At 49.1% G+C, this 19801-nt stretch overlaps 8 protein-coding genes across 8 annotated transcripts; 3 read left to right on the forward strand and 5 right to left on the reverse strand.

The window, feature by feature from the left end:
- Nucleotides 1–864: 864 nt before the first annotated feature.
- Nucleotides 865–3007, reverse strand: FPRO_04905 (uncharacterized protein; the record flags this gene model as incomplete). Its single annotated transcript, XM_031230466.1, has 3 exons — nucleotides 865–1963; nucleotides 2015–2696; nucleotides 2788–3007. The coding sequence occupies 3 exons, from the start codon at nucleotides 3005–3007 to the stop codon at nucleotides 865–867; spliced, it is 2001 nt and encodes a 666-aa protein (XP_031080600.1).
- A 1366-nt stretch (nucleotides 3008–4373) lies between these two features.
- Nucleotides 4374–5861, reverse strand: FPRO_04906 (uncharacterized protein; the record flags this gene model as incomplete). The annotated part of the gene is made up of 1 exon (XM_031230467.1): nucleotides 4374–5861. One exon carries the CDS (start codon nucleotides 5859–5861, stop codon nucleotides 4374–4376), a length of 1488 nt encoding a protein of 495 aa, XP_031080601.1.
- An 879-nt stretch (nucleotides 5862–6740) lies between these two features.
- Nucleotides 6741–7535, forward strand: FPRO_04907 (putative Pre-mRNA-splicing factor syf2; the record flags this gene model as incomplete). The annotated part of the gene is made up of 1 exon (XM_031230468.1): nucleotides 6741–7535. The coding sequence occupies one exon, from the start codon at nucleotides 6741–6743 to the stop codon at nucleotides 7533–7535; it is 795 nt and encodes a 264-aa protein (XP_031080602.1).
- Nucleotides 7536–7623: 88 nt separating this feature from the next.
- On the reverse strand, nucleotides 7624–8547 carry FPRO_04908 (putative oxidoreductase; the record flags this gene model as incomplete). Its single annotated transcript, XM_031230469.1, has 2 exons — nucleotides 7624–8389; nucleotides 8444–8547. The coding sequence occupies 2 exons, from the start codon at nucleotides 8545–8547 to the stop codon at nucleotides 7624–7626; spliced, it is 870 nt and encodes a 289-aa protein (XP_031080603.1).
- Nucleotides 8548–8986: 439 nt separating this feature from the next.
- Nucleotides 8987–9843, forward strand: FPRO_04909 (uncharacterized protein; the record flags this gene model as incomplete). The annotated part of the gene is made up of 2 exons (XM_031230470.1): nucleotides 8987–9224; nucleotides 9275–9843. The coding sequence occupies 2 exons, from the start codon at nucleotides 8987–8989 to the stop codon at nucleotides 9841–9843; spliced, it is 807 nt and encodes a 268-aa protein (XP_031080604.1).
- Nucleotides 9844–10765: 922 nt separating this feature from the next.
- On the reverse strand, nucleotides 10766–12752 carry FPRO_04910 (putative Mitochondrial distribution and morphology protein 34; the record flags this gene model as incomplete). The annotated part of the gene is made up of 2 exons (XM_031230471.1): nucleotides 10766–12124; nucleotides 12486–12752. The coding sequence occupies 2 exons, from the start codon at nucleotides 12750–12752 to the stop codon at nucleotides 10766–10768; spliced, it is 1626 nt and encodes a 541-aa protein (XP_031080605.1).
- Nucleotides 12753–15541: 2789 nt separating this feature from the next.
- FPRO_04911 (uncharacterized protein) lies at nucleotides 15542–15922 on the reverse strand (the record flags this gene model as incomplete). Its single annotated transcript, XM_031230473.1, has 1 exon — nucleotides 15542–15922. The coding sequence occupies one exon, from the start codon at nucleotides 15920–15922 to the stop codon at nucleotides 15542–15544; it is 381 nt and encodes a 126-aa protein (XP_031080606.1).
- Nucleotides 15923–18053: 2131 nt separating this feature from the next.
- Nucleotides 18054–19655, forward strand: FPRO_04913 (uncharacterized protein; the record flags this gene model as incomplete). The annotated part of the gene is made up of 4 exons (XM_031230474.1): nucleotides 18054–18339; nucleotides 18390–18662; nucleotides 18723–19560; nucleotides 19622–19655. The coding sequence occupies 4 exons, from the start codon at nucleotides 18054–18056 to the stop codon at nucleotides 19653–19655; spliced, it is 1431 nt and encodes a 476-aa protein (XP_031080607.1).
- Nucleotides 19656–19801: the final 146 nt, after the last annotated feature.

Below are 19801 nucleotides of genomic sequence, written 5' to 3' on the forward strand. Positions count from 1 at the left end.
TTGAGGGTTAAGTCATCGAGAGACAATCCTCACAATCTAGTCCCGACAAAATACATCGAGGCCCGTAGAGAACCGAATCTTGCGAATGTCAAAGAGACCGCCACCTCTGGGCGGATCACAATTGCACCATCTGCCATGATGTGACAGGATCGGCTGAGACCTTAAGAAGCCATGACAGCTGTGACTGTTGACGAAGCGGTGAATGAAGACTAGGCAGCCATCACAGTTGGCTTTCTGATTGTACATGACCTCCCATTTCACGTAAACACGCTATGACTCACTTGTCACCCTCTGATTCTAATGTTCTTCCCTCTCAGCTAAGTGGCTTCGTATCTGGAGTAGCAACCATTGGCAAGTCCTACACGATTCCGTTGTGGTAGTATAGATGCCGAAACCCGATGATGAAGTATCACAAATCTGTGAAGACAAACGGTTTACGGAAGATTATCAATACTGATATTGCCACCTTACTCATGAAGAGCTCGATGACTCGATGGCAGAATAAAACTGCTAGATAGCTTGTGTTTCTGCCAAAGCATTATCTTGCGACCCCTTGTTTTATTATGCTACTTTGGGGCATTGGCTATAGCTTGCATGTTACCATGCAAGCATTTGAATTTTGAATGAAAATATTTTATTATTCAGGAAGACAATTATTTATATTTATGACGTATGAGGGAGTGAATATGACCCTGGAATGCCGAAGTTGTTGTACCATCAAATATTCTGCTTGCTTGGTTATGCTGTTCCCTCCCAATACTCCTAACCCCTGCTTTCGTAATCCGACATTAAGTAAATTCAATACATTCAGCCTATGTCCTCGGCAAAAGGAAGCTTTTTTGTTTTCTATTTAAGAAACACCAGTCATGGATGGTAATACGTCTGGTGGACTGGTTGTCCAGGTACGTACGAAGTGCGACGTTCTGCCGCAAGTTCCTGCGGTGCACCGGGTGGAAAATACTCTGGTCCATTCTTCGATGAGTTAGAAACCATCGTGCCGTCGTAGTATGGAGGACTTCCGGGGGAATGGCCTTGGTCCGGGATCTGCATCATGCTCACCTGGGGAACCCATAGATTTCCATTTGCATCATATTTGGGTTCAACCGCCGAAACTGGCTCTGTACGTGGTGAAACGTAAGACGAGTCTTCGGGATGCCCAGATGGCAGTTCCACTGGCGGTCCTGAGTGTGACTGGGCAACTTGCGGGCCCGCATAGCCCACAGGGCTTGAAGGGGTGAAGTTCGATGACTGTGGACTCCAAGGGCTAGGGGACGGTTGGTTCGAGGCGAAAGATGGATGCTGGGGATGATGGTAGTCGTAGGATTGAGTCATCGGCTGCTGTGATCCAACACGTTCTCGCCGACGTCGATGCTTTCGGATGAGGCAGAAACATGTCACGAGCACGACAATAAGAGCTACAGCTCCGCCAGCTGCGATACCTGCAATCGCACCAGTTGATAACGTCGCTCCACTTTCATGATCTCCAGTCTCAGTAGGGCCAGATACATCTCGGGTTGCAGTCCTTGATCCAGCCGATGCCGTCCGCGTCATGAGGGCTTTCAGATCTTGGTGGTCGAAGCCACCGGCTGGTGCTGTCTTGGTCGCTCCGCCGCTAGGATTTCCTCCCACAACTGAAATAATGTCAGTGGGGACGGCATATTTGGTCAATTCGGGATCGTAAAGCATCCAGGGCGACTTGTCCTTGTTTTGTCGCCCCAGGGACATGTCGTGTAAACCCCATTGGTCTGGAACATCGCAGTCATTTGTCAGGGGGAAGAAACCACCATGAATCAACATCTGTGCCTCGTTCACAACGTTGCAGGTAAAGCTGTGATGAGGGTAATCCCCAGTTCCGTTTCCTTCGGGATACATCTTGATCCACGTGAAGGTAGGGAGCGTCAGGATATAAATGTCATCAAATCCAGAACTTCCCAGCTCTTCACCAGCTCCCCCATATAAGTAGCTGAGCATGGTCAGTACATGATGGCACTCAAGTTGATAATAATACACTCACATATTGTAAGAAGACTGGTCCTTGGTCCACGTAGCGCCAGCGCAAAATCGTCGACGTGATTCTGGAATATCACCCGTTGCATTTTGGAAATAACTTTTACCGCTCAGAACGTCATACAGAATAATCTGATCCATTGGTTGACCTTCCCAACCACCATCTTCGGCGGCTCTGATTCCGCCAAAGTAAACAAGCATACCACCATCTCCGGCAGGGATGTGAACCATCACACCCTCGGCGCGGCCAATATCGTCAGGTCCTGTGTCATTGGACCAACTGTTCGTGTCCATCTCATACCGCAGGAGGTATGATGTTGGTATCTGGGGAGCGTCACCCCAATCCGCGTCGGTCGCATTGTTCATCCATCCGCCATAGTAGTAGGCCTCTCCCCGATCCGGAATGGACAACCCAGCTCCATAGCTGAGCCCGACAACGTCGTCTGTTCTAGAGACCCCCATGTTGTCCCACTCATCATTTATGATATCGTAAGCATAAAGGTCGAAGTCCCAAGGGGTCACACCATTGAATTCGCCGCCAAAGAGATAAATCTTCTTGTTGATAGTATCAGGCCAAAAGATTCCGCCACTAACATCGGGAACCGTGGAGTTCTTGCTCAGGTTCGCGTATGGTTGGGGCATGCCTGAACTGGCTACGTTGCTGAGATCATGATAAATAAAGTAGGGGTCTATAGGAGTATTGGTCAATAAGCAGCTGGGGAAATTATTTCGACGAAATCTCGCCACTCGAATGTGAGAGATTGAGTAGGGCTCGCATACTGGAGAAGTTTTGTGGTGTTCCAGAACTACCATCATAGGTAACCAACCCTCCACCAATGTAAAGTTTGTCGTCAACCACAGCACTCTGATGACCCCATCTTCGACAGAAATTCGATATGGGATCTCGTTGCTGCACTGTGAGGTTGACGCAAAAGAACGATAAGAATAGAAGGACCAAGCCCTGGCGAATTTGGCTGGCTGGAGAGATTGAGATCCACATCATGGCTGCCACCTTGATGCTACATTTACTCACTCTCTCCCGGCCTGTTGGTTGATCACGAACCGCGAGGAACGAAGAGGTATTGGGACCTGGGCAATCGTCGTCAAGAAGTAGAGCAATCGCGGATGTGATGAAGAAGAAGGAAAAGTCGGAAGCCCCAGTGCTAACTGCTAAGTCTCGTCTCGTTTCGCTTGCTCCGAGCAGTCTAAGGCAGACAACAATTGCTGATCATGAGCAAGGGGCCTGGCCGGATCCATGGGGGCCAGAAATACATGGGCTGGCGAGGGCTGTACAGGGCAGCGAAACCAATCTCGTGTTTTTCTTTCCACTGCCAAATAAGCGTAACGGCAGATGAGGGTGGCTGAGATGATATCCGGGGCTGACCTTGTTGCGAGGTCTAGACTTTTCAGGTCGACGCCTCAAACGCATCCACAGCGTCAAGGACAGCCCAAGCAGTGGGCTATCCATGCGGGAGCAAGGTTCGCGGACACCATTCAGAGCACAGAACTCTGATGTTCCTGCTGGCCAGCTGGTCTTTGGTGGTGAGACGACGGATACGCCCAACCTGCTGGTGGCAGGGGCGGGCGTTGCTAGCACAGCTAGCGCGGATCATGATTCGCGCCAACCAAGGAGCTGGATGCAGCTAGAGAAGTCAAAAACGATAGGACTGTCCAGTTGTGCTACGGGCTTGCATTTCAGCTCAGATGCAGACTCGGAACACAAGTTAAGGAGGGTCCCTAGGGCTGAACGGGGTGGCACCCACTACCCATTTTGCCAGAGGTCGTCACTTTGTTTCGAATATCCTCCGTACTCAATACGGATTATAAAGGACATCCCAATGATCTGGATGACCAGACTTAAGATGAGTCCTATTTCCGAGGGGCCAATCTTGGCTGATAATTTGCATACATATGTACCTTGGTACTAAGGTAGGCACCTCCAAACTACAACAATACTAGTACCTATAGTAGGTACTGTAGAATGGAGGAAAGGACGGGAGTCCGTCAGCTCGGTACCTAGTCAATTCGCGGTTTCACTGGTGATTCCTGATTGGTTTGCCTCGTCTCACGCTTCCACTCACCGGGAACCATCTTTCAGGATGAGGCACAAGCCGTCGTCCAAGTGGAACTTCCGGTCCTACACGGATTTTGCCATCCAACCGTTTCTTTGGAAAGTGATAGAGAGTTTTAGATCAGAGAATAAAAAGGCCAAGAGCAAATTCTATGCCTTTCTTCATAATCACTCATATTAGATCATCACACAATTTAAATAAAGTTTTCATGCAGCTGTCAGTTGCACCTCCTCAGGGGTTTAATTTACCGTGTAGGTACCAAGGTAGTAAGGCAAATAATATATGCAAGTGCCTCTAAGGTGGGCAATACTGATTTCTGTCTTTTTCTTCGCACACATTGCCAGCCTGGCTGGGATCTGTTAGAACTGCATCATGGCTCTGTGCCACAACTGAACTGTCGGCTATCCTCTTTGCAGACTTAAAAGCTTCGCTTAGGATTACCTCTAGTTGATTTTTCTTATCGTTCGAATCGCTGCGGCGGGCTAGTCTCTGAATTATTGCTGCTGATGTCCGTTGTTCTTGATTAAGCCACTCGATCATACCCATATGACCAATCAGGATGATGGAGGCTCGATAAGCCTCGAATGCTGCCTCCCGGTTACGTCCATGTAGGCAAGCATTGATAAGAGACAGAGCGGAATGGTTGTGAGTCCTGCTGCGACCAAGTAATAGCTCTAGGAGTTCCTGCCGCCCCAACAGGTCAAGACCGTCGGGTTGCGAAACGCTGTTGAAGTGGCATTGGTAGATTTCGAGGCAGTGGAGGATGTCCATTGACCCTTGAGGACTACCGGTCCAGTAACCAGTTTGAAGTCCAATTTGAAAGTATCTCTTGGAGGCTGCGGGCTTGCAGATTTCTGCTGAGAGTCTCAAGCCAAGCCCACATAAAGGGCCTCCCAAGTGATCTCCCCTAGCTGTCAATCGTTGACCAAGATTACCGAGGAACACCAAAACATCATGCTTATTCTGTAGAGTGTCTTGCTTCAAGAAGTTCTCACATGTAATGCGAAGATCTGAAGATAAATCCCCTGTCGATTTTTCTTGGCCCGGGCTTTTGAGTTGGTGAGATGAGATGGCGCTGGTTTCAACTGACAAATATTGTGATACTAGCCTACGAAGGTTAGTGAGTGAGTCTTGCTTCCTCAGCGCTGCTGACAGCTGAGCTGAATGAGACGGAGAGGTGGCTCGGTATTTCCCAGACCATGACAGTTGCGTCCGCGATTGAAGCCAGCGCAAGAGTGATGAATCGTCCTCCAAGGCCTGTTTTGGAATGCCGTTATTTGAGCTGACGAGGTGGAGTTTTTTGGGCTCTCGCTCCGCAATCGCATCATTGGGACGTCCTTTTTGTTTCTTTGAGGAGTTGATCAGCGGAGCCGGTGCTGGGGGTTGGAGAGCTGCAGAGAAAATGTCGTGGCTTCCGAGTCGCCAAGAGCTAGATGGTTCCGAGTGTATTTCAAAAGCTTTTATTCGTGACCAGGTGAGAGAAGTTTCCATTCTGTGAAGCTTCCATCGAACATCATCTCGCTTACTATCTCGAGACCATCTCCTGAGTGCCCGCTCTTCGTCCTCTTCTGAGGTTGGTCGGACGTGTTTGCTGAACATATCGTCTAGTTCAAGAAGGAGGTCGTTGATCCGAAAGTATTCGTGTTCTTCGGGTAGCTTGGGAGTTTCGGGCCACCTATTAACAATATAGTATGTCTCCCCCCACCTCGCTTCCTTTTTCAAAAACATTTTGCTCTTTGTCTTCCCAGCATCAAGCGCGGTCGAAGCTGCTCGGCGTTGCATTTTGACAAGGTAATGACTAAGATGGGTACCAAGGTACTTTAGCTCGTTATCGACGGCGGAAAGATTGTGAGCCGCTGTGCGCGACTTGAGGTGAAGATTGATGCAAGAGAGAGATATGGCGATTTATTTCTTCAGCAAGAAGAGCGATGTTTTCAATGTCCCTGCGACGTAATCCTACGTCCCCCGCAAAGTGAGAAGGACCCCTGCTGTTAACGGCCCGGGCTTTATTTTGGTGCCAGGCTGACTAGGGGAACTTGTGGAGGAAGCAGGACCTCGGTCCTGAATGATAAAAAGACTTGAACAATTTAATCTAAGTTGAAGAAGTCTTTATTAAGTTCATTTTACCATATTTTTCTAATGTCTTATGTTTTCTTGCTCCCTGAGGGGTACCTACCTACCTACCTACTCAATTAAAAGTGATGTGAGGCACGTGACCTATTAGCCTTAGGTACGTATGAGGATACGAAGAGCGAAATCAAGTGACCTAAACTGGGTTTCAACTTTAAATAATACAAACAACAAGGCCTCTACGGATATACTCTTTGACATAACACTGGTCAAAATCAGACAAGACCTATCAACTTTCTCCACCCTCTTGCCGTTAACCTTGTACAAGGCCATCGAGCTTTTAATTTTATAACAAAGACTTAAACAGTACTTAAACAGTCAGGTCCCGATAGTAAGGCAGTACACCAGACGTCAAAATCAGAGAAGGTTTATCTGCCTCCTGGCGCAATTGCTGCCTTGGTCAAGCAGTATTAATACCGCCCCTTCGCGCAGCTGTGTCGGCCTTCTTTCTTCAATCAACCTGAAAGGCTAGGTACTCTTCTGCCAACCCTGGCATCAGTTATACCCACAGTCTCGACGCAAATTTTACCAATGGCTCCCTCTCCTACTGAAAAGAAGGATGAGGCGCAACAAATTGACAATATGTCCAAAGCCCAAGATCGCATGGCTCGGTTCAAGGCCCTTCAAGCGCGAGCAAAGACTTCGTCGGAGAAAAACCTGAAAGAGGCGACACTTGAATCACAAAGGCTAGCCACAGATCCCAGCCAACTTACCGCCCTACATCGGAAACATGCGATCGCATCTCACAAACTACTCAAGGCAGACGTGGAGGAAGCGGGCGGGGATTTCGAGCGAAAGCGCGCATGGGACTGGACTGTCGATGAGAGCGAGAAGTGGGACAAACGCCTCAAGAAGAAGACGACTCGTCGCGACAACAACGCTTTTGCCGATCATACACAAGAAGCGAACAAGATATATAAGCGACAGCTCAAGAACATCGATATGAATATGGAGCAATACGAGAAAGATAAGAAGGCTCTTATTGAGAAGGCAGCGGCGTCGGGCGGACTAGACATTGTTGAGACCGAGGATGGCGAGCTCATTGCGGTGGATAAGGATGGCTCCTTCTACTCTACCGCCGACTCTACGACCTTTGCTGAAAATAAGCCAGACAAGGCAGCAGTCGACCGCTTGGTGGCAGACCTGCAGAGAGCAGAAGAACAAAGATTGAAGAAGAGAAAGGAGAGGATGGCACAGAACGGGGACGATGGCGATGTGACATACATCAACGAAAAGAATAAGCAGTTCAACCAGAAGCTCTCGCGGTTCTACAACAAGTATACCGCAGAAATCAGGGATAGCTTTGAACGAGGAACAATGATTTGAAACAAACAAGATATTAAGTTAGGTTTTGGTACAGTCGATTATCATACGGTTTAGCGCCTTTGCTTTTAATACAATACCACGCAATATCCTACAGCATGGTTTTTCTCCAGGCTTTGCTTGCTAACTCCTCAATTTCTGGCACGTCGATGGCACCCTTGATGGTCTCATCGCCCAGGGCCTCAACCACTGCCTCCGCCACAGTCTCAACCTTCAAAGGCTTGACTCCCGCCGCACCAATGAAAGTCTTAAAGTAGTTGCCTGTAAGACCGTTGAAGGCTGTGCCAAGGCCAACCATAGCAGCCAGAGGCATTGTCACCGGGCGTGAGCTATCAAACATGAAAGAAGGGCGAATGAAAAGACCTCTGAGCTCTGGGAACTTGCTGGCAATGGTGATCTCGGCCTCTCGCTTGGTCGATATATATCGTTGAGGGAGAACAGGAGCACCTGCTGCAGCAGAGATGTAGCAGAAGGCACCCACTTTAGCAGCAACCGCGTGCTTAGCCAATGTGACTGCACTGTCGCGGTTCATAATCTCATATGTGAATTGATCCTTGGGGTTTGGAGGCTTGATGTCCTCTCCTTGTCCTTTAGCCAAAGGGTCCACACCTCGATCACGGACGGGAGCAAAAGCTTTCTGAAGACCAGCAATGGGGGACTCCTTGCCTGAGATGGCGCCCTTGTAATCAGCCTCCAGGAGGATGCCCATGCTGTGCACCACGAAGTCAGCGCCATTGAGTAATGGAGCATACGTAGCCGGACGAAGAATATCACCACGCTCCCAGCTCACTTTATGTGCCCAAGACGGAGGTGTAGCCGAGGCGCTGATAGTGTCCCACCGGGGGTCACCAGAACGGCTGCACAACAAAGATGAGTTCGTCTCTTGACATTATGATAGATGTGGGTTATACCTGATGGAGGTTACATCCCATCCTCGAGCAACAGCATATTTGCAGATACGAGAGCCCAAAAAACCGGTCCCTCCGCAAACAATAAGTTTCTTTGAAGCCGACATCGTGATGCTCGTGTAAAAGTCGTGTGATGTCAAAGCTCTTCAGAGCTATAGTGGAATGTGATTATTAGATCGAGGTATGAAGAACGGAAAGTTGCGAATTCAGTAAATAGGAAAAACAGAGGAGGGTATTTTTGTGGTGCACTAATCGAATTTCCAGTTCAATTACTGGCAGCCTGCCATGCAGATATCGATGGTAAGGTGGAATCAATGAAATCATCATCGAAATCGCAAGGCTGGAGACCTGAGGTGGCTGCATTACGATTATTGGTCACGCCACTGCGGCGTGAGTTAATCAAGTCTTACGAGGCTGACGCTTCGCCACTCTTTGTGAAACCTCACCTCGGTACCTTGGGTAAGTTCTGGTGATATTCTCAACATCAAAATACTCTTGCGGTAACAAAAATCTGGGTATAAATAGCTCAAACCGTCCGAAAATAACATGGCGCCCCAAAATCAACTTGGGAAGCGTGTTAAGCTCACGCAAGTCCGTCGGCCTTTTATCGTTGGGAGCACAGCGAAGCCTTTCTCCGACACGAACCCGCGACCAGCAGGTGTCCCTGACACCCATACGCATTCATGGCAGGTTTTCGTCAAAGGTCTCGACGATACCGATATTACCTACTGGCTGCGTCGCGTGCAATTCAAACTTCATGAGTCTATCCCTAATTATGTACGAAGTAGGAAATAACCTTCCTTGCTTGCACATGCTGATGCTAATGGAAAACAGTGGTTGAAGGCGAACCTGGAAAACCCTTTGTAGTCGAAGAGACAGGCTGGGGTGAGTTTGACATAACGATCAAGCTCTACTATGTCAACGACTCGGGGGAAAAGCCTCAGACACTATACCATTATCTGCGTCTACATCCCTACGGCCGGAACGAAGAAGAGAAGCAAGCTATGATCGCCTCGAATGGCGAGATCCGCGCATGGAGCTACGAAGAACAGCTCTTCAACGAACCCTACGAAGTCTTCTATAACCTTCTCACCCAAGGCGCCGTACCTAAGGGATGGAAGCCGAGCAGTGGTAAGGGCAAAGGGAAGACGCGCGCGCCGCCGCCTCTCCCCACTGACAGCAACGAGGTTTGGGAGCATTCGGCCATGATACCAGCGCACAACCGACCGGGGCAGCCTTTCAGTCTAGAAACTGAAGCAGCCGAGATACGCAAGTTAGCAGGTGCACAGACTCAAGCTGAGGATATGGCCAAAAGGATACTTGCTGAGCTCAAAGCCAAAGAAGAACTACTTGCGAAATTAAAGGGCGAGAATCAGGCTGCTGCAGCTGCAGCCAAGTCATAGCATGATACCCGAGTCACGCACAATGAATCAAGACGGAAGAGGATCAAGTCTCGCAAGCAGAGCGAAAGCGAACAGTACAGCTAAGACGAGGCTTCAAGTACCGTAATTACACCAGACACCTGGGTACCAAGAAACTATGTGTAGCTTCGGGGCGAGGCTGGCCACCATGCAAGCCTGTCCATGAGATGCCACATCATATGTGAAGCAGTCAGCTCTTCCTGGGCCTCAACTGAACTGCAGTAGGCTCGCCCGAGTGCGCTCGAGAGCGCGGTGTAGCCATGTCTGAAGATCAAGCTAAGAAAGTATAGTAGGGAGGATAGTGCTCAGATAAGACAACCCTTTGCGCAACGAAGCGTATTGATACCTATTTGATTGTAAGCACATCTTCTATGGCACATTCTAGTTCAATCAAATCATTAAGAAGTCATAATCTGTTTAAAGTGAATTGGAGTTGTTTTGCGAGTACTACGCGGTTGTATAAAACCGAAACTAGCCTCGTTCCTCGGTCCTGATGCCATGATATCTTCTAGATACTCCAACGATCTCTCTGACCGTCTAAACCCCGCCCATGTCGCCTATGCTTTTGTGAATAACATTGTTAAGACCCTGGCATCGCCATGAGTCAACCCCACTGGGGCTATTGACCAGTCAAAACAGACAACTGTGTCGTGGCATAGAAAGAGGACGAATAACAGTACCACCCCTCTGAAACCTGTCCGGCCAGAACTCATGACCAGGCGCACCCTATTTTACCCGTCGCCCCATCTCTTCCAACGCCACAAAAAACATAAAGAATTGCTTCCTCAAGGCCGTTTCCTCAACCTGAAGGTTCCAAACTCCAACGCCGGCCCTAAAATGAATGAACAAATAGAATAGTAACGAGAGTACTAAGTTGTATGTGCCAATATGTGTGGCTTTTCCGCTACTGAGTAGCAGCTTCGTATGCTGGTGGTGGTGCGTCCTCACGCTCATCCCAAGGGCTACGTTGCCTGTTCTTCTCGTCATAAACTCGCTTGGCAATTTCGCCAGCCATCTTCATAATCCAAGCTTGTTCAAGGATGACAGAAGAGGTCTCTGAGCTAATACTTTGGTTTTCCAATCCAGGAGATTTGCTCTTCTCAGACTTCAGTTCAGAAGTGATAGAAGCGATCGATGGATAGTCCTGAGGTTCTGAAGTTTGAACGGCGTTCTTGAGCGGGGAGCCCAACCTTCGAGCTTCCTCAAGAGTGGCCATGACTAAGGGACGTCCTGCCTCACCCGCGCTTCTAAAGCGAACTTTATTCGGCGTGGATGCCTCAGCAATGATAGACGACTCAGTCTCCTCAGGAATCGATTCCTCAATCGTGGGCTCAGATAGAGGGACATCCACAGATGCCGTATCTGACGCTTCACTGCCAGTCTCTGGGGTGTTAACTTCTGATTTGGTACGTCTCAAATTCACCACGCGTGTCTTCTTCTTGCGCCCTGTCCGTGATCGACCCGCCCCAAGTGATCTCCCATTCGTTGCCGAATTCATACTAATGAGTGAAGGGCGAGATGGGAGGTGGCCGTGTGCGTTGCTCGCTGTATCTGAAAAGGTGTATGTTGTCGAATTTCCTGCGTGGAATGACATGGTCTTGGTGAGAGTGGGTGTCGAAAGCAGGGGCGTAGACGATTCCGATCGTTCCCCATAACCTGTCCAAGCACGGAAGACGACATCTCGAATACCAGGAGTGAAGAGTGATAAGGTGCGATGCGAATCGGTCAAGGCGGCAAGACGCAACAAATTCTTCTGAGAAAACAGCGATTGGACTTCTCCACTTCCATTCAATGTGAGCTCAGAAATAGCGTTGGGGTCGAGAAGATTGCCATTGGCATCCACGGGATCCAAGGGAGGGCTGGCTAGAGGGTCAACACTAGCTTCGTCTTCTTTCTCAGCTGGTGTTTCGGTGCCCTTGTTGGCCTGATCAGGACACCACAATTGAAGAGACAGTCGGTGAATAATTGCCGGTAATTCATCCATCATCAAGTTGCGTAGTTGTTGCTCAATTGTTCTCTGCAAGTAATCGCGAACGAACTGTATCGAGTCGAAGGTAGAGGATACCTTGAGGGATTCGAGCGGGTCATTTCGGAAGACGAGGGTCAGCCCTTTTTGTTTTGAGAATACCAGTATGATAAAAGCAGAAAGCTTGAAATCAGACAATGTGATCGAGAGTGGAATGGTTAGGCCAGAAGCGGCGGCCAACGGTTGAGGAGATGTGAAAGTCGGTTTAGAGTAGAGATACGTATTCAAAGGATTTGCCTAAGGTTGTGATGTTAGTGTTACGTGATTGCAATGATGAAATCATTGGTAGGGCGCTTAGACCAAGGGATTTGGCAGGGATGGAGGGTTTTAATGCGCATTGTCGCAATCAAAGAAGGTTGCATCGACAATGCAATAAAGCCATGTGCAGCTTGAGACTTGGAAGGGAGAGTGGGCGGTTGTTAATGTGTGCAAGGTCAAAGGATGGCGATCCGCGTCAAGCTCGACAATTGGCGTGTTAGGGGGAAAACGCCCAATGGTTGGAATATAGCTTCGGCAGTTGTCCACAGGGCTCAGGAAAGAATTGAGCCGTAGAGAATGACTGGATTCTTCCAAGATGAAAGTAAAAATGATCACTTACTTGAACTCTTGTCTTGAGGGTCAGGAACGCATCACCAGAATATGTCATTTTGAAGATGCCCCGGAACCTATCCTCCGCAAGATCACCAATTTCCAATATTTCAAGATCAGGGGGTACGGTCCCAAGATTGAATTCGCTGACAAGAATGTCATCGACAATAATAGGCGGCTTTGGACTCTTGTTTAGAGCCTTGGTTAAAAGGTCGCGCGCACGACGGTAGAAGTCGGCATCCGCGGTTAGCGGCGACCAGTTGAAGTTGAAGGCCATGTTGAAATGGCAATCACCTTCCCGTGATCATGAAGGAAGTACTGAGGTGCCGGTAAATCGGCAGCTGTGACGAAAGCTCGAGGTCGGCTGGAAGAAGGGACTGCGGCGCGTGCGTGATGGGGACTGGGAGGCGAAAACAATGAGCGAGTGTGGGATAGGTAGCTTCGGGCCTCGTCGTTCGGCGTGATCAGTTGCCAGAAATGCTCAAGGAAGGAGTGCACTATGTCGACAGCACCCAGGGCGGCAGCAGTGACGTGAGCTTGCTTAGAAGGAATCTGGTGAAATAGCGAGAAGGAATTGAGACGGCTGGACAGGATAGGATTTCCCAGGAGTGCGGATCGTGGGGATGACGCTACAGGATTCCCCGGGCAAACAGCTTCAGGATGATTGGGAGAGGATGTCCGAAGTGGGGAGCTCGGAGCTGCACTGCAGCAATTTTTTTTTCTTCTGAGGGCTCAAAGGCTTCAATTCTGACTGGTGTCCAAGGCAGGAATTTAGTGGGTAATGGCAGCGAAACTACTGATAAAACCCAATGCTGAGACGCCCTCGATCTGGGCCTAGAGGAGCTGAAGCGAAGCGAAACGGTTGGCAGCCCGATATTGATTAAATGCAATCTGGTTGGCTCGTTAATCGGCTGCGGGAGTAAGAGACGGTTCTGACCCGGTATTTCTAACCGTCGTACGGAGAAGAACACGTCAGGTCAGGTCGCAAAATGTACAATATCAGGTAGTTTGTGATGGATATTTGTAGGTGGCCGGGGTAGTAAAAATACTCTAGCGGTGAGATGCAAAATTCGGTGTAGGTTGGTTTGATAATATGGAGTCTATTGCATTGTGAGTTGTTAATGCAGCAGAATGTGCGACTACTGTAGGTCGAGTTTCAGATGGTCCAAGCTGCTTCAGCTACGATCTAAAAGATTCGTCCGTATCCCCGTACGGAGGGAGAACGGAGTCCGGAGGGAAAACAAGGAATATCGATACCAGATCCACAGTTTCCGAAGACGCTGGGTGACTTCCGAGGTTATAGTTGAAATGACAATTAATGCAGCGGCATATAAAATAATATAAAGCGAAAAGCAGCGTGAGGCTAGGTGGTAGTTTCAATGCAATGTGAGGGGGTGCATCAATTGGCCTGTCGGGGGATGATTTGTGTGCTGCCATCGTGAAGAAACGCGCAGATGTGCCAACTTTGTATAATTCCTGGTGCGCTGTCTACCCCATGCTTTTCAAGCGAGCACGCAACAGACAAAATTTGTCTTCACCCAAAAGGCGTCGTCACAATCAGATGATCATATCCTGCGCTCTGGGAAAGATGCCTTGTGGGACGACCTCTGCATCAGGTGGTTCGATGTTCATCCTAACTTTCTGGGGAAGCGAGCATCTTGCTCACCAAAGACCCTCGGAAGAATAAAAGCCGACTCCTTGTTGTGCCTTTGAGGATCACCCAAAACGTTCACCTGCTACATGTTAATTCTGTTTTCACGAAAACACGGACCAGCGGCTCTTCCCGGAGTCCTCCGAACCCACCGGCTAGATACTGGCCTTAATGCCGACCCCCTCCCCCTCATTAAGAAAGACAACTTGATACCCAACTCTTTAGAGGCTGTAGAGGAAGGGATTTAAGATCGAAAAAACATTTCCCCTTGGATTGTTCATTGATCTACACATTCTCAGAAAGGTTGCCATATTAGCAAAGCATCAATTTAACTTATTCTTTGCAAGCATTGCCAACGGCCAACCCCGAAAGGGTGACCGGGAGTGAAAAGGGTGATAAGGCCGGGTAGGGACGGAAGTGCAAACATGCGATTGAGTGCCGGCAGAGATTAGCAGAAGCCATGCTATGGAGATGGGCTTCCAAGTGTTATCTGCTCATGTGTGATACGCTGCAAAGCTTTCCCACGATGCGATGCTCGCAAACCAAGAGACTCTTGGAGCTAGTTATGGAAATTTGTCTCAGACTTACATGAGCATTTTTAGTCAAACAATTTGGTACCTCATTTGATGCGTGTCTCTCAATAACAGACTACCCTTATTCGCAGGCGGATTGCCCTGAAATTCATTTCAAGCAATCGATCTCTTCTTGTTCTTCTTGTTCTTCTTCTACTACTGCTATCGTGAATGCTTTATTATAGAGTAATTATTGTGGTATTCTGCTAATACCACCTCATGATCTAGAACTTTTCTACGCCTTCCGTCATCACAGCCAGAAACAAAGGACCAGGACGACTCACTGTCATGCAGGGGACTACGAATCTTGTCCACCTGACAGCCGACCAGGATACATACTGGTTGCTTTCATGTCAACTCAGCTCAAAAGGGCACCTCTGTGGTGTTGTACCTTGGTCGGAATTCATCGCTGGGGTTTCACAAGCTGAGGCTTTGTGTAACCCCAGCCTCCACATTCGATATTCTCCGAATCTGTCTCCCTCTCTTCAGTCGCAAACAGGTTCAACAGGCTGTCACACATGTAACCATGAACAACTGCATACTAAACGAGAACCCTCCCCGCAAGTAACGACGAATGCAATGGTCGAAGTATTCGTGATTAGCGGACTCACAGGTGCAAGCTTAGTCTGTTGCCTTGTTTGCCTACTTGCTCGTGCTAGCCCAGATTTATCTCAAAATGCTCCATTGATAGTATCAAAGCTCAAACAATTCGAGTTGGATCTCCACGTGCGAGTTTACTAACAGCGTGGGTACAGAGTAGAAACGTTGGACGATCTGCTTAGGGCATGCGCTAGCTACTCCACGCTGATGATCCCAGTAGCCAGGCATTGTCTTCAGCGACGCTCATTCGTGGTACGCCCGAACAGAAACAGAGCTGGGAGAAGGAATGTAGTCATTTTGCATGCACACGGTCCCGTGATCGTCGCCAGCAGTGTTTCGTTGAAATTTCTCAACCGCCAACGACAGAGCACAATCAGGGTAAGAATGCATCACCGCCAGGTCGAGTGACATCATCGACCGGCGAGACCGATAGACTGGATGAGCGCCTTTGTGCTTGAGCCCCAAAGTCGTCGATGGGCCATCAGCCAGTTGCGACGACGGAGGCCTGAACAGCGCGGTTTGAGTCATCCGTGGCGGCGGCTCAGCGACATCTATAGGCGTGCCACGCTGCCGATATTCTCCATATCCTGCGCTGTCGGCAGCCGTTGTCAGCACTGTTGTCATTCTGTTTCGTTGTTCTGCGCGAATGGAAATAGAAATCCAGGGTGTTCCACAGTGCCTTTTGATAGCGGAGCGCCAGGGTGCAAGGGACTAGGACCAGGGCCTGAAGCGAGGACACACATCGTGGCCTCGTACGGCTGGGGCAAGGAAAATTGCCAGAGGGCGCGATGCCACTTTGACTAAAATGGACAATCGAATTGGACGTACGTGCCTTGTTTGGCTGCTATTGAGCCTTGACCGTTGTTAATCAGGCCTTGAAGCATCCAGGGTTTAAAAGTCCACTGACTCTATTGTTCCTTGTGCTCTGCAATGCATTGATGCCAGCGGGCCTCAACTTAAAAGGCATTCATACCCCACGAAGCCTCGGCGTTTAATCGACAGTCATCGCAGCCCCAGCTCATGAACTAACCTTAGACGGCGTCACGAACAGTGAAGTGACCCCCAAGACCGTATCTCGTCAGGTGCAGGTGCAGATGCAGGCGCAGATGTAGCCTGCAGGCGGTGCACAAGGGAAGCGTCCTAAAAAAGACCAAAGGGCCTGGATCAATAGCTTGGGTGTCGTGTGACGGTGAGTTGTGATTCGTCAGAGCCGTCTCGGTGCTTGTTCGCCATGGTTGCTGCCAGAGACGATGACTGGCATTGGCGCTCACTCTAGTCCGGGTCCGGCCCCATGGGTGGAGGGGTCCTAAAAACCTGTGCGTCACCATCCCAGATCAAATTGGATCGTCGACTTTTCTAGGCGACACCAAAGGCTCCGGCTTGTACGTTGGACGGGTGGGCGAGCACCCACTTCAATCTGCACCGCCGCTGGCGAACAAAAGACCCTGGACAGTCCGTCTTAAACCTGTGCTTCTCGCGGGGTTTTGTTTCTCTTTGCTTCTTGCCGGTAGACTCCAGCTCACTTGCTATCCAATCCGCTTGCTTGCCCTTACTCTAGTTGTAGATGGTCTTGTTGCGGTGGAGATATCTGCCAACAGGAATCATGCCAACAGCGGCACTTTCGTAACCATAGGGTTAAGGGAAAGGGGTTACGAGCTTCGTCATATCCTCTGTTCATTTGCTTTCCTAACGTCAGACTCGACTTATTATTACTCTTGCATTCATCTCTGCAAGCAAACCATCATGGTGATGCTACTCTGATAGAGAGACAAACAGGTCGAGTCAATGAAGACAGACATTGTTGCCAGTCCAGTCTTACAACATAAACTCCTTACAACATCTCGTCCAGCACACTCCTCCCATACACCACCCGCCGTTGTCAATTCTACAGTCCTTCCATGTCGAAAGAAGCGCAGCTCGACACATACAGTACCCTGCTCTTGCCTTACTACATACCTACCTTACATGACGTTGGCCCAGCTTCTATCGCTGTGTAACCCGAGGCATCACATCTCATTTGCATCAACTGCACTGTCGCTTGTGGTCTCATACATACGTTCTGCACGTACGCAAGGCGACAGAAACAACCGTGTTGCTTTATTAGACTTTGAGCGAGTGGGTTGAAGCACAACCTAACTTGGTTTTAACGGCTATAGCTTTGGGCAGTGCTTATCCCAGATTTGTTTGGTCACGATCAACTTGACTTCCCAGCTGTCATCCGTATCTCAACAACCTTGAGCTTTTGTTCCTGTACGACTTACAACTGGGAGAAGCAGGGCAAACGAGCTCAGAACATATACGGCCCGAGGCAGAAACATTGATCCATACGCAGACGCAGATGCATACGCATCTGTAGAGCGTGACCATCTAGAAGGAGAAAAGAAAGCAGAAGCAGGCGAGTCAACGCCGCTGCAGCTGCAACTGCAAGCCCAAGCAAGTGCCTGTAACCCGGTCTTTTCTAGGTTGTTAAGCCATCACCGATTCAAGGCTCCTTCTTGTACATATTCACACACCCCTCCTCATCTCCTTACCTCTCCCCTTATTCACTAAATCTATCTTACTCACATCTGCTGTGTTTTGCCCCAATTCACCTCTTGTCGAGTTTTGTCTCGTCCTCCTGGTCTCCATTTAAAGCCCAGCCCAACCCTCCTCGTTGATAACGTTCCCCTCCCTTCCCCACCAGCAAACGCGCGACATCGGTGGCTTGAAGGTACCTTGCAGACTACCTGCACGATCCCGGTCATCAATCAACACCATGTCAACTCCATCTCTGTCCGATGGACAGCTCACGCCGACTGATACCGATCCCGACCTTTGTTTCTCTTCATCAGAAGATGACCATGTTTGGCCAACTCCTCAAGATGTTGTCGAAATGTCCATTATGCTTAATGGCAGTGCTGTCCCCCTTTCCTGGACTCGGGAAAGCCTCAAAAGACTCCCAATGGGAACTCGTCCAATAAAGATGGTTGGTGAGGGTGCAGCTAATGTTGTGTTCGAATTGAACATTCCAGAAGGGAACATGTGGGGAAATGATTTCAAAGGTTGGCGAATACAACGTTATACACAATATATGTGCTGATGTGTTGTTCAGGTTGGCTTCTTCGTGTTGCCAAAGCTCCTGCGAGTGGCCAGCCAGCCAGGTTCAACTACCTAAAGCAGCAAGAATTCTACGCGAAGCAAATCACTCCGTTTCTCAAGACACATGCCATCCAGCAACGGCTCGTGGTACTTCGTCATACCAATATTATTCCTCAGCTCAACGCCTTCCTTCGGTCAATAGATCATCTGCGCAAAGAAAAATTCAGAGGATCATTCATCTCGGAGTCTAACTGGGGCCTTCTGGTGGAAGATATGCGAGTGTCTGGTATGATTTGTCTTCACTGCAGAGGTCTATTATTATCAAGCCGCTTACCATTGCTGATAGAACCCAAAAACAGCATCCTCATTGAATTCAAGCCAAAGTGGTTGAATCAATCTCCAAGTGCTCCCCAAGAAGCCATACGATGTCGACAATGTGCCATGGAACTGTTCAATTTCCTGCGGGATCCGAGTCCTTCAAGACATAGGCCAGAGCAAAAGCCATGCCCCCTCACACTCGCAAACCCCGATGCTCCCGCCGAAATCAGTTCGCCATTCCGTTTCGCCCCTAAACTTGCTGCACAGGCCAACAATCCTATGGTTCGAGAACTCCTTGCAAAGACTGCCGATCATCAAGTTATTCGTGATCTTCGGTGGCTTCAGAATCTTTCTGACACCAGGGGACCTCTGCGTGCTGAGAAGGGTGATCCAATGTTTAGTTTGGCCATGACAGTTCGCGATTGCACATGTTTTGTCCAGATGAATTTGGGTCATGATGTGCCTCCCGAACAACGGCTTCGTGTTAGACTCGGTGACTTCGATCTCAAGGATACCGACATAAAGTTCAAACGGTGGGCGTCAGCCGAGAAAGATCTTATCGATTCCGGGTGCTACACCGCTGACTGGATCATGTGTAACGGGCAATACTACCACCCTCCTACCAAATGCCTTCTCGAGTGGACCCGTCGGCGGGATCGGTTTGTAAAGATTATTGGTATCAAGGACAAAGATCCTTACCTTCACCCACTGCCCAATAAAACAGCACATTTCCCTACAGAGACCATGACCAAGCAAGCCCTGGTCTACTGGATGACAACACATCCTATCAAGCTCACGGGACTGCTGGAGCCAGGCAGGAAGGATAAGCCAAAGGCCGAAGTGTGCCCATTTCGAAATGAGCCTCCGTAAGTCTTACACATCATATTTCCAGATGCCAGCTAGTTCATCCCTGCTAACACACTACAGTGATCTCATGAAGTGGTTGTCTGCAAGGTCATAAACATATCCTTGAGATCTCACTCGCAAATCTGCGTACAGGAATCGCAGTTCTCTTTCTATTTTTGCATTACAAGGTTGCATTGGTGCATCATCTCGACGACGACGGGCTCGCATAGCATAGCATGGGTATGGGCATGGTTGGTTGCA

The sequence above is a fragment of the Fusarium proliferatum genome, assembly GCF_900067095.1.
Source record: "Fusarium proliferatum ET1 genome assembly, contig: FPRO_scaffold004, whole genome shotgun sequence".
Classification (NCBI taxonomy): Eukaryota; Fungi; Ascomycota; class Sordariomycetes; order Hypocreales; family Nectriaceae; genus Fusarium; species Fusarium proliferatum.